At 44.3% G+C, this 12,842-nt stretch overlaps 1 protein-coding gene across 1 annotated transcript; it reads left to right on the top strand.

Moving 5' to 3' along the window:
* The first annotated feature begins 605 nt into the window (after positions 1–605).
* On the top strand, positions 606–4,202 carry LOC120670381. The gene is made up of 7 exons (XM_039950500.1): positions 606–864; positions 1,507–1,556; positions 1,712–1,824; positions 2,335–2,614; positions 3,206–3,305; positions 3,414–3,486; positions 3,673–4,202. Exons 1-7 carry the CDS (start codon positions 672–674, stop codon positions 3,926–3,928), a joined length of 1,065 nt encoding a protein of 354 aa, XP_039806434.1. The 5' UTR covers positions 606–671; the 3' UTR covers positions 3,929–4,202.
* The last annotated feature ends 8,640 nt before the right edge of the window (positions 4,203–12,842 follow it).

The following is a 12,842-nucleotide window of genomic DNA, read 5'->3' as shown; positions in this document are numbered from 1 at the left end:
CAGTGGGTCTCGTGACGATGATTTGTCTTTTGTAAAGCATCCATGGTCCATGGGCCATGTCAAATAAAAGCATCCATGGACATGAGATTTTGGAATGCTCAAACGCCGAACTATTTTGCTCCGGGCGCTACTCTCGCTGCCACCGTGCCCGTCATGTCCAACGCAAGATGCAAAAGGTAAAAGAAGATACCAGAGTAGGCTGAATTTACTGACCTACCCACTATGATAAGGGCAAAATTGACTTTACATCCTTTTTATCCCTCCTCCAACTAATAAATGAATATTTTATTTGTTTTGGTGTCCGATGGCAAATAGACACAAGACAGCAATGTCCACTAGCAAATTCAACATTAAACGGTGTCCACTAGCAAACATTGCGTTCTACAATGTCCAGAGCAAATTTACCCTTGCATGTAATGGTAAAAAATACAAACACGCGTTCCTTAATGAAAGGCGGGGCTTAGTGACACAATGACATGTGGGCCTAGGGGAGGACGTGGAGTACGCTTTCGGCTTTCGGTAAGGGGAAACCACTCCACGTGTAACCGCATTGGGGTTATTGCTAGCGGTTGCAGGTTGCTCCTCGCGGTAGGAGAATTCAAAATTCTCCCTGTTTCCGCAGCGCAACCGCTGCCCAGCCATCCCTCTTGTTTTCGCGTCTCTGCCCGCTGATGGCCTCCGCCGCCGCAGGCGATCCCTCGCTGCTGCCGCCGCCGCCGCCTCGCGGGTGGCTCTCCTGCCTCGTCAGCGGCGCCGGCCGCCTCCTCGCCGCCGTCCTCGACCAGGATTCCCCCTCCTCCGATACCACGACCTCCTCCCCGGAGTCGTCGCAGTCGCCGCCGCGCCGCGGCCTCGTCGCCGCTGGTACTCGCTCTCCCTTTCTCCCCCCATTCCCAATTCCAAATGCCTCGTGAAATGCTGGCGCCCTAATTTCGTGCTGCCGTGGAGGCCGCCCTCGCGCTGCCGGTGTCCAGTGAGGCTCCCGCGTCGGCGTTGCAATCGTGTCTATCCGTGTACGCGCGTGTGGCATCACCGATTAGTGGAGGTGGTGGTGCGGGTGCTGCCGCTGCCTTGCAGCAGTGCGCAATTTTGGGGAACTAGGTGCTTGCTTTGATTAATTCGCAACTGTGTAGTGAGCAAATGAAGTCGAGTTAGCATGAAAATAGAGAGGGAATTGGGTACTTAGCGGTTCCGTTCAATACCCCGAATGGTAAATCGAGAATTCTAGGTTCTCTGCCGTGTTTACTGATCGGTAGAACCTTGCATGGATATTAACTATGTGTTAAGTAGGGGGTTTATTCAAACCTTCAGCGCAAAGGGAATGGTATAGATCATAGAGGACCATGTCGCTGTTATGAATGTCACAATTTGTACTGCAAATCTGATCATCGCTAATTCCATGACAATGTTAATTCAATGTTGTCGTGAATGTTGACGAGCTTTGTAAAAGTTGCTTTATCAATGATCTAGTGAGTTTTCCTAATTCATAATTTTCTTATCAAACAGATGATGGTACTGGGATGTGCGTTGCTTCTGACAGCTATCAGTTAGACTTGGTAAGCCCATTCTCTGCATCTGCAACCCTATAATTCTGTTTTTTTTTACAATTTGGTAGTATTAAAACAAGCAGTTCTCTTGGAGCACCGGAGTGATAAATTGGGTACTTTGAGAAATTTGTATCATCAATCTAAATGCTTTCCTACTGTTTTAGAGTGGAAAGGAGATCGTTTTGAAAGATTCTGGCAAGGGATCCTTTGCAGTTGTCTCAGAAATAGACCCAAAAGAAGCTGTTAAGCAGTTACTTATGCAGGATAGTTACTCACGGTATATCCTATTTCCTTGAATTGTTTACCTTAAGATGTGCAAGCTTGGTTTTTCTCTTTCAATGTTTGAATTTGTATGCTCAAACATGTGGGCCTCTTCACGGTGTTTTAGTACTTCGTCAGTTTTTGCAGAGTCTCCATTTGTTCACTGAATTTATTTTAGGAAATGTAAAGCTGCCAAATTCATGACACCAAAATTCAAGAATGTTGTTCCACTGTTATATCCTTAGGATCTCGCAGCAATAAAAGCACATGGCATTGACATAAAGATCTGAAATACCCTTCTACTGATTATTTATAGAGCCACTTTGCTGACTGACATCTTTTAGAAATGAAAAGTGACACAAAATTTCAAGACTGTTGTCCCATTATTTTCTCCATAGGATATTGCAGAAACAAAAAACAGAAATCATTGACACAAAGATCTAAAACTTTCTGTTCTATGGTTATTTATATAGCCAATTGCTGGATAGATTGGACCAGGATGTTTGACTTTTGCCCTTTATGCTAGGTTGGAATGTGATGAATTAATAAAGACAATTCAAGAGCGGGTGGTAGATTCAGACCCGGGTGTGGATGAACCTGAAATTATTCTTCCCATTGCATGGCATGCTAGCACTCAGCAACACCCTGTTGCATACTCTTCGAGTCCAAACACCTCTCTAAAGGCAGATTTGGAGATTCCAGCTTACAGTCCAGGGTTTGACAACAGTGTTGAGAAGGAATGGCTGAAGAAAAGTTCAACTACTATCAAAGGCCTTGGCACCAAAAATCGTGACAAGAGTCAGCCTGTGAGTCTTCTTATCTTGAGAAACTGTAATCATCCTAAGTCTGGCGACCATACCTATAGAATTCCACAATTGTGAGTTTCACTACACTTGTATGTGCCTTGTCAATACATAGATGTACAATATGTTTCTAACTAGTTTAGAATTTAGATGCTGAAAAACACAAAATCTGCCATATTGTTAGGTTTCTCGGCTGTTACTAATTTGTTGCTTTCTTAGTATAATTTTTTTAGTGTAATAACTTCAGACAATAGTGATCTGGTGATCTGTAAGTGACAATTGACAGTTGGACTATAGAATTTTCTTTTTTGTTGGTGTCGTGTCAAAATTTTAGATGGAGTAGACACTGCTGCATATTGTTTGTTTACCGTGTGTTCAAATCTGGAATTATGCAAACAGTTCTTGTGCCTCTGTAAGGACCTTCTCCTGATGCAATGCTGTCACCTAAAGTAATTTGTTTACTACCTTGTTGATGCCATGTCTTAACTTTTTAGGTAGAGTAGACACTGCTAAATCTCCTGTTTTTATGTTTGTTCTTATACTGTCTGCTCGATCTTGTAGTACATAAACATAATGACATAATCGATACTGCAGGTTATGAAACGAAAGTACTCCAGCACAGGGGCTACTTTTGAAGAGTCTCGAAGAGTCAGACTAAAGCAAAATGGATCCAGCACTTTAGGAAAGAATGACAGTATGTCGCCATACTTCAGCCACACTAATTCTCTAATTATGTACTAATGTGAGAATGAACCTCAAGTCGCTACCTTTTTCTTATCAAATGTTTTTCGTTTACCTGTAGAGTGCTCCGTGGGCAATGCCTCTTGTTCTGCCTCCAAGCTGATGTTTCAAGAAGATATTGAGGCTGCACCCAGGTATCTTCGATGACAGTTATTTTAGTTTCAGATGGCCAATGTTCTGTGGCCGTGGTCTCTGTTTTGGCCCCTTTTTTTTGTCTATCATCTTTTACCTGATATTATACTTAGTCGATATAGATACAGCTGCTGGAATGTTCTGTAAATAGCTGCTGGATTCTGAAATGTCATACATATCTGTTTCAGCGTATCGATGGGCTTCCATCCAGTGAACAGCTCCAAAAGTTACAAGAGGGGTTTCAACTTGCAGAGCAACATTCCTACGAAGACAAGGACACCTGCGACTGCCTGCAGAAGTCGTCGCCCAAACAATCGCCAGGCCGACAGATCATCGAATGGGCCGCCACAGCTGAACAATCCGGCGCCGGCAGGACAGGTGCCCGACGCAGGCCGCATTCAGGCGAAGAGGCCGGTCGGAAGGCCGAGGAGAGAGTGGAGGTGAGGTGAATCCAGCATCCGTATTGTCTGTCTACTTTATGATCGAAAAATATTGAAAGGTGAAGGATAACCCCAGTATATGCACGAAGGTCAGGAAAGCTGAAAAATACACGTAGGCTACTATTGTAAAGCGACGTCCAGCTTACCGCTAACACCAGGTAACTGTTGGCATAGTGTATATGTCATGCCCAGTATTTAGTTTGGTCGGAAATGTTCTCTGCGGTAGCACATTGGTGTATGGAAATATGTGATGGTTTTGTGATCGAGCAATTCGGCCATGGCGTCTTCCTGTGATTTGATAATCCACATCCACCACGAGCTGCCGTGTGGATTCAACGGGTTCCCCATTGGTAGTTTTGTACTTTCTGTTTCGGCTTCAACGTGGTATCCAATTTGAGCAGCAGGGATAGAAATCGTACTGTTACCATCACTAGAGTACTCCAGTTTCAGACGGTGCATCTGCGACCAGAGAGCATCTGAATACCTCTGGCACAGCGTGTCGTGGTGGGCAGGTGACCAGACAGGCCTTCTGGATTTAACGACTAACTGGCCGCGTATGGTATCGCATCGCATGGTCAGAGCAAGGTACTGCAGCCTTCCTGCAGGATTGAGCCAACGTACGCTGCAGCCTTCAAGTCCACCGCCGAAAGGACAAAATACTCGTGCGCAATCTGAGAGAAGAAAACACACACAAACACAAGCCGAAACAATCCCTCTCTCCCAGGATGAACTAACGATGTCCTATTTTACTTTTCAAGGTCTAGTGTTCCAAAACAACAAAAGGGCGCTCATGTACGTACACTTATGACTTATGCGCCCCTTCTATGTTCGAACCACGGAACCAGTCACTTGCGGCAGTATACTGGCTACCCACCCTAGAGCAGATGTTAATGAGAAAAGTAAAAACCTTAAGTTAGGTTTAACAATGGTAGATTGAGACCAATCGGATGTTCTCTTGATCATCTATTCTCTTGTCTGACGCGGGCATTTGTGGTTTGGATGCCTTTTGAAGAAAGTGAAGGCATGTGGGCCGTCGAGTTAATCGCCTCAGCCTCTCTTTTTGCTTGTGGGCTTGCTTCAGCTGGGCTCGTAGACAGCCCGCATCCATCCGAGCGCGCAATTCACATGAACAAACCTAGCGTGGGCCGAGTCGGGCCGAGAGAGTCCGAGACCAAAAAGAAAGGAGGCATACCGGGCTACTGAGCTAGCCCAGTCGATGTGACCGCTCCGACGAGAGTTGCGAGCCCGTCGCCGCCGGCCAACGCGGTTTTTTTATTTTTATATTTTTTAATTTCGTTTTTTACAAAAAATATATTTTCGTTCTCGAAATTTACAGAAATATACCCCGGCCGCCCCGCTGCCGGGCGGCCCGCACCTGGTCGCCCCGCTGCCGGGCGGCAAGGGCTTTTCTGCAAAAGTTTTCGCGGAAAATTTGCGCGCGGGCCCCTGAAGGACAGGCCGCCCGGCAGCGGGGCGACCAGCTCCCACAAGTTATATATAAGGGTTGACTGGTCCCCCCACCCCTCATTTGCATCACTAAAATTCCAGAAAAAAAAAAAGAAAAGAGAGGGAGGGAGGGAGGGAGGGAGGGAGGGAGAGAGGCGAAGCCCTGCCGGATTTTTAAGCCGGCGACTACAAGTAACCAAAATTCTTCTACGCTTTACAAACAGTTTATGTTGTAATTATTTTTGTTGATATAGTAGATTAGCAATCAGTTTAATATCATTATTGTGTGGCCAGATATGTCGAGCAAACTTCGTTTTTAAGTTTATTATGATGACTACTATATTTCTCATGATGCGTATGGAGTAGATCTATCAGCTTTTAAACGCAGAGAGTGCGAAATAGATAAACCCTTAGAGAGGAGTTTTGGTTTCATACGCAAATGGCTTCACGAGATATTCAATGTGAATCCAAAGACCTATTTCCTAACCGTTCAGACTGTGACGAATTGGGCAAATGATGGGGATTTCTGGGAGTTGATGCTTATAACAAACACCGAAGAATGGCGGACCTACATGCAAGCAGCTATTAACCATGGGTGGCCTCTTGCAATACTAATTCAGATTCACCAGAAGTCAGGTCATTTCGGTGAAGGGTCCACAAGTACATCATCTCATATGAACCAATCAATGGAACAAGAAAATGAAGATCAGAACATGCATGTCATAAAATCTAAGCCGCAAGGTATAGCTGATCAGGTAGGAGAAAAAGAAGATCAGAACATGTATGTCATTCAACCTGAGCCGTAAGATTTAGCTGATGAGGGAGAGCGGATACCTGGAACAGTGGAAGCTGTAGAAAATGAAGACCAGAGGCTCGAATGATGGAAGAACGTGGAGACTCATCAGACGATGAGGGCTACCCGTTGCTAGGTGAATGGCGAGACAAGGGTTTCGGAAATCCAGTGATACAGGATATTAGGGGTAATGAGTACAAATACAGAGAGAATGAGGATGTGCAGGGGGCAAAGTATCCTAGCATTGAAGCTGTGAAGGATGCTGTGAAGCTTCGGGCTATATCGTTGAGGAAGTAATTCAGAGTTGTGAAGTCTAGCAGCAAAGAATATGAGGTGAAGTGTGTCAATGGCGATTGTACATGGCGAGTACATGCCTACAAGGGCAAGTACAAGACACACTGGGAGTGTTCAATTGTTATACCATATATATGCAGATTGACTGCTGTTGCGCAAAATCACCATAACATCACATCCACTTTCGCGGCCAAGAAGATGTATGGGGTGATTCTCGACAAAATTGATTATGAGCCAAAATTGATAATTAGGGACATAGACGACCGTTTTCAAGACAAAATCAGCTATGCAAAGGCTTGGCGGGCAAAACAAAAGGTGTTTGAGATGAGGTTCGGCACATATGAGGCATCATATGATAACCTGCCTCACATGCTATCAGCAATTGTGTAGAGAAATCCTGCAAGAGCGACTGATACTTACATTGTATCGAGTTTATATGGGGGATCTGGGTTTCTGTTTCGTGCTTTCTTCTGCCTTGGTGCATGTGTGAGGGCATTTATGTATTGTCTTCCTGTTCTGTGTATCGACAGCGATTGGAGTTGATTGCAACAAGCTGGTGGTTCCCATCGCCTTTGCTTTTTTATTGAGAATGAGAACACAGAGAGCTGGTACTGGTTCCTTGAACGTGTGAAGATTCACGTTGTTGCTGCAAGGACAGATGTTTGCCTCATCAGTGACAGGCATGCAGGCCTTCTAGCAGCAATAAGGCAACTACATGAAGAAAGTTGAGGACAACCTCCTCTATGTCCAGATGTTGTGAGTAGGTGGTGCATAAGGTATATGGGTGCAAACTTTTATGAGCGCTTCAAGAATAAGGAATTTATGAATTTGTTCAAGAGGTTGTGCACTCAGAATCAGCAACGAAATTTTGATGCTTTGTAGCAGGTGCTAGATAACATGTGCGCCGAGCTGCTAAAGGAACAGGCCTCAACCTCCAGCCGGAAACGTTCCGGCGGCGGACCTTTCACACAGTGGGTTAAGGATGCACCTAAGGAGAAGTGGTCACTTCTATACGACACTGGTGGCGTCGATATGGGATTGAGACAACCAACCACGCAGAGTGTTACAATATGGTAATGCGTCATGTTCGTGGATTTCCTCTTGTTGGTATAGATGAGTTCATCATATACGGATGCACAAGGTACTTCAGAGAGCGGTACCAGGCAGTTGCTGTCTTACTTAATGATTGTGGCAACACCGCCCTAATTAATCCGGCTCAAGTGCGCTAACCATCACCCTAGAGGTAATCCCGGCTAACACACACTTCAAACGGAGTAATCCGACAGTGCTGTCGGGTAAGGTCCCGAAACATCCACCTGAGCGTCGATCGAACCCAAAGCTTACATGCAACTCACACGAAGGTGAGTCCAGAGAGTACAACATTTCACAAAAACATTATATTACAGAGTCTTAACTTAATTATTACAAACCAAGTTCGAAATCTCAGAAAGGTACTTGAAGTTCAAATTGAAAGTAGTTCAGGGTTCAACTGCAGCGGAAATAAAGCGAGTTCTAAACGACGATACACGATGTCATGATGAAGCCCGTATATGACATCACTCGGTATTGTCATCGTTGGCCGGAGTCGTATCCCACTCCACCGACCAACCAGGAGGTAAAATACACGGCCAAGTCAAGCTAGCTACCTGATCTTCAAACGTATCACCTGAAAACAAAATTGAGCCACAAGCAAGGCTGAGTATACTAACACTCAGTAAGGCTTACCCGACTAGGATATACTTAGCCCTCTAACTAGATATGCAAGGCTTTTGGCTTGAGGGGTTTGTTTTTACCGAAAAGCAACAAAGAGTAAGTCCTTATTTTCATATTTTAGCTTTCAAGTTCTAGTTCGATTAACCATTCTACATTAGCATCTATCCAATAGCATACATGGTGAAAAACAATTATTTTCATCATTCAACCATATTCCTCATCATCATTGTTCCACTTCTTACTCTATGTGGCAAAAGGGTTAAGCAGTCTCAATATCCGTGAGAGACGGACGATTCGAATCGAATTTGTTAACCTGGCCAGGCAGACCTAAACACACGCATGGGGAATGGTATCACCCACGCGACCTTTCCCCTTTTTCCCTGGGCATGGAACAGGCCCACCGCCCTAGGGTGCCCTGCACCCGTGAGTGACCACAGACCAGACAGTGGGGAGTATGTTCCACGGCCGGTTCCATTAGGTACTTAACCTTACCGATTATCATATTCTCGGCATGTGGTTAGTACGTTCAAACGCTTAACCACCACTACCACACATCGCAGCCTTATCCATTTTCACTAAACAGACGGGGTATCACGAGTACAACAACCCCGCCCATAAACCTTATATTGCAGTGCTTAGTAGACATTCAACTCCTATGAGCTCGCGAGTGACAGGAAATCTGTAACACCCTAGGTGTCTGCACAGTAATTAAATAGGTGTCTGCACAGTAGTTGTGTATATTGTATATGCATCATGTGCTTGAATTGCTTGAAAAGGATCTTTTTGTAAATATAAAGGTTATATGTGAAATTATAATTTTATGCAAGGTCCTTTCTATAGTTATGTTGAATAGGTTGTGTAATTATAGCTTTTGTGGAGGGTGTTTTTGCAAAATTCAGTGCATTTAATGCATGGAAGCAAAATTTGCTTTTAAGTGAAAGTTTAAAGTGAATTTGCATTGAAAAAGACAAGTTTCCTTTGAATTCAAAATCCCTTCAATGTTTTTAATTTTAGCTCTTGAATCTTTTGTCAAATAAATTTTTGCACAACATCAAAGTTGTATATCTTGAAAAGTTGAACAACTTTCATGTTGGGCACTTTTCCATTTGAGTTTTGGTTTAAAAGTTATTGCTTGTTTACAGAGTGGTCCCTGGAATTTTCAGAAATTGCAAAACGACCCTTTTCCCCATCTCCCACCTCCCTACTCTGTTTCTCGCCGCCGCCCACCGACAGCGCCGCCCGCCGGCGTCGTGGAGAGGCTTCCCGGCCACCTCTTCCGTCGCGCTGGCGCCCACGCGTCGCGCTGCTCCTCCTCCCCCGCCTGTTGCCTCGCGCTGGAGCCCCCGGCCGTGCCACGCGCGCCGCCGAGTCCAGAAGCACCCGCGCCGCCGCCACCTCGCCGCCGCCCTCTTCTAGCGAGCGCCCAAGCACTACAAAAGCCCCAGAATGCGATTCCTCTCTCTCTTTTGCTTCCCTCTCGCTCTCACACCGCAGAACACCGCCGCCGCACCACCCCGAACCCCGGCGAGCTCACCTCCGCCGCGGAGCCGCCACCACAGACCCGCTCCACCCCAATTGCCCCTACCATTAGCCGCGCCTCGTCCTAGCGCAGCTCCCAGACCGCTTCCCCTCGCCCAACACTCACCGGAGCACCCTCGCCGTCGGTTGCCTCCACCGCCGAGCCGCCCTGCTCCGTCGAGCCCCCGCCTCCGAGCCCCTCCCCACACCCCTAGACCACCCAGAGGTGCGCCTTGAACCCGTGAAGCTCACGCACCCCTCCACCCTCGCCGCCGGTGAGCCCCTCACCGGGAAACGGCCGGTCAACCACCGCCTCCCCTCTCTGACCCGGCCCAGGGACCTCGGGGTGGAAGAAACAAAACTCCAGGGGGTTATTTGAATAGGCCTAGACTCAGATGAATAGTGCCTTAGGGACTTCTTTGTGATGTTTTCAGTGAACTTTGAAATTCAATATCAATTCGTAGAAAATTCGTAAAATAGCAAATCTTAATGTTTTGGAATCCTCTTGAAGAGATCTATGCAGTAGAATCATAATATGTTAGGCTTTGGTTGAAAGTTTTTGCTATGCAAGTAGTTTTGTGTCACTAGGTAAATAAAGGCTAGTTATTTAATCTTTTTCTTATCTGGTGAGTAAAAGCTTGTCTTGCTATGAAACTTTTACGGTAGTTTACTCATGTAACACTAGTTTTGATATAAAAATTTCATGATCAGTTCTCTGGTGTAGCTATTTATTTGATTTAATCATTGTTTAATAGACTTTAATTATGGTAAATAGTTTGTGTTCTTAATAAATCATGAAAATATTCCTGAGTGTTCATCTGGAGTATCTTAGCTTATCCAGGAAGTTTGAGCATCAGTTCATGGCTAGATCATGAGATAAAAATAAATCTTGCTAATCTGTTGTCTGTTTTGTTTATTTTCTCATATTTATTTCTGTGTAGATAAAATCATGAAAAATTCACAGTAGCTATTTATTTTCTGTTTCAACCTCCTGCTAAATTTTGAGCTTCTGTTTTTTTCTAGTTTGATTTGTATAATTCAAGCTTTTGCTAGGTGTTGTCTGAATGAATGAATTGTTGTGATTAAATGGCTACATGTTTTGGCATGATATTTGCAGGGTAGCTTAATCTGTTCATGTTATGTTTAGGGTAAATTTTTCTAAATTTATTTCTATTTGTGCTTTGAGTTATTTATTTATTTGCAAACCATGACTTATTTGTTATAGGAAATCACCCCACTTGTTTATGAAGTTAGTAAACTTCATATGTGCTGTTGATCATGATGCCTTGTTTATGAGCGCGAGCGTGCGCACTCGAGCGCTCGGCGCGCGTGGCGTCAATGCAGAGAGGAGGAAGGGGGGAGAGAAAGAGAGTAGAAAGAGAGAGAGTGGTCAACGTGTTGACTCGTGATTTTCACAAAATTTTCCATGGAAACTCAAAAAAAAGTTTGAACACGAAAGTTGTTCAAAATTAAAATTCCTACAACTTTCCTTTTAGGCCAAAATTCATTTGAGCAATGATTTGAAAGTTATTTTAAATTTTCAAAAATTAGGATTCAAATTATTTGTCATTTCATGAGGAGTCATTATTATTTTGATCATGATGTCAACTAGGCTTTTGTAGACCCTGTTAAAAGGGATGTGTAGATGCATTTGACTAGCCAAAATTGATTTGTTTATAAAAAGTTACCAAGGCACACTATACTTGCACACATACACATACATTTGTAAACATACAAGAAATGTATTATTTAGTTTAATCTTGATGATTATGCATGATGACATGGTTAAAGACCTTGCTAATTATTTTAAAACACCTGAGGTGTCACATCGATCCAGGAGTGGTTTTTTGTAATAGGGTCACTAAATACAAGAAAGAAAAGATTGAAAAGGCTCAATATCACAGAGTGGTCTCCATGGGCACAAAGGATCAAATGTTTGAAGTTTCATGCAAGGACAGAACAGGTCAGGGTGTCCGCAGACAAAGGGTCGTTCAGGATTGCTTGATAACGCCGGAAGGCAAGGTGTTTTGCAGATGCAAGAAGGCACATTTTCTTCACCTACCATGCTCCTATATTATTGTGGCATGTTCAGAATCTGGGTTGGAACCTGTGGTTTTTGTTTCAGAATATTACAGAAAAGAAACTGCTGTGTACACTTGGGGCCATGAGATATATGGCATAGGCAGTCTGGGATTATTCACTACACCAAATATCTCTCCAATGTACATTCCCAATCCAGATGCTAGGAGAGGGGTAGGTCGACGGCAGACACTTCGTATCCGTAACGGAATGGATGAGTCTGAGGCAGGAAAGAAGAAAAAACGATGCAACCTGTGTGGAGCAGACGGTCACACTTACAAGAAGTGCCCTAAAATGCATGAAGATAATGCTGGTGCTGAGGTTGGACCTTCTGGGAATCCCACCGATGGATTGCCTCCGGATTTTGGAGCCCGTCGCGTTTAGATTTCATTATGTGTGGATATGTATTTGAACCAGATGTATGGATATGTATTCCCACCTGTATATGTGATAATTACATTTTATTATGTATGGATATGTATTTGAACCAGATGGTAGCATGTAACATTACGAAGGTATTTGTGTAGTAAGATTTCTTGGTTGCAGTTCTAAATGTGTAGGTTGGTTGAATTAGATTGCTCACTGAATGTAGTGTACTGAAAATAGAAGGGTAGTTACGAACCATAAATTTCCGGTTTGCAATACAATTTTGTAAATAATGCTACGATTACAAAACAGAGGCCTAAGACGTTCGTACTACTAGGTACTTGAACAATGAAAAGCAGTGGCATGTGCAACACGATAACCTCGTGTTGTGAGTAAACCTAACATGCCTTAGGAAATGTAAAATACCGGGACTACATGATGGTGTTTTACTGAGTGCACCGGGGATATTTTCCGTTCCTAATAGCTTCAGGCTTTGCTTCCTTAGCACGGTGGGCCCTCTCTCGCTTCCTCTCCCTATCAGCTTCATGTTCCTATGCCTTCTGACATTCCACTTCTGCAATTCTCTTTTGAATCTCTTCTTGGTCTTTCTTGCGCTTCTCCTCCATCTGTTCTTCATGCAGCATTCGTTGGCACCTTTGTGCAGCCCACCTTGCTTGACGCTCAACGTGGTCCTTATCCTGCTGAGATT

This window comes from Panicum virgatum, chromosome 1K (assembly GCF_016808335.1).
Source record: "Panicum virgatum strain AP13 chromosome 1K, P.virgatum_v5, whole genome shotgun sequence".
NCBI lineage: Eukaryota > Viridiplantae > Streptophyta > Magnoliopsida > Poales > Poaceae > Panicum > Panicum virgatum.
This window is presented reverse-complemented; position numbering and strand designations above follow the sequence as displayed.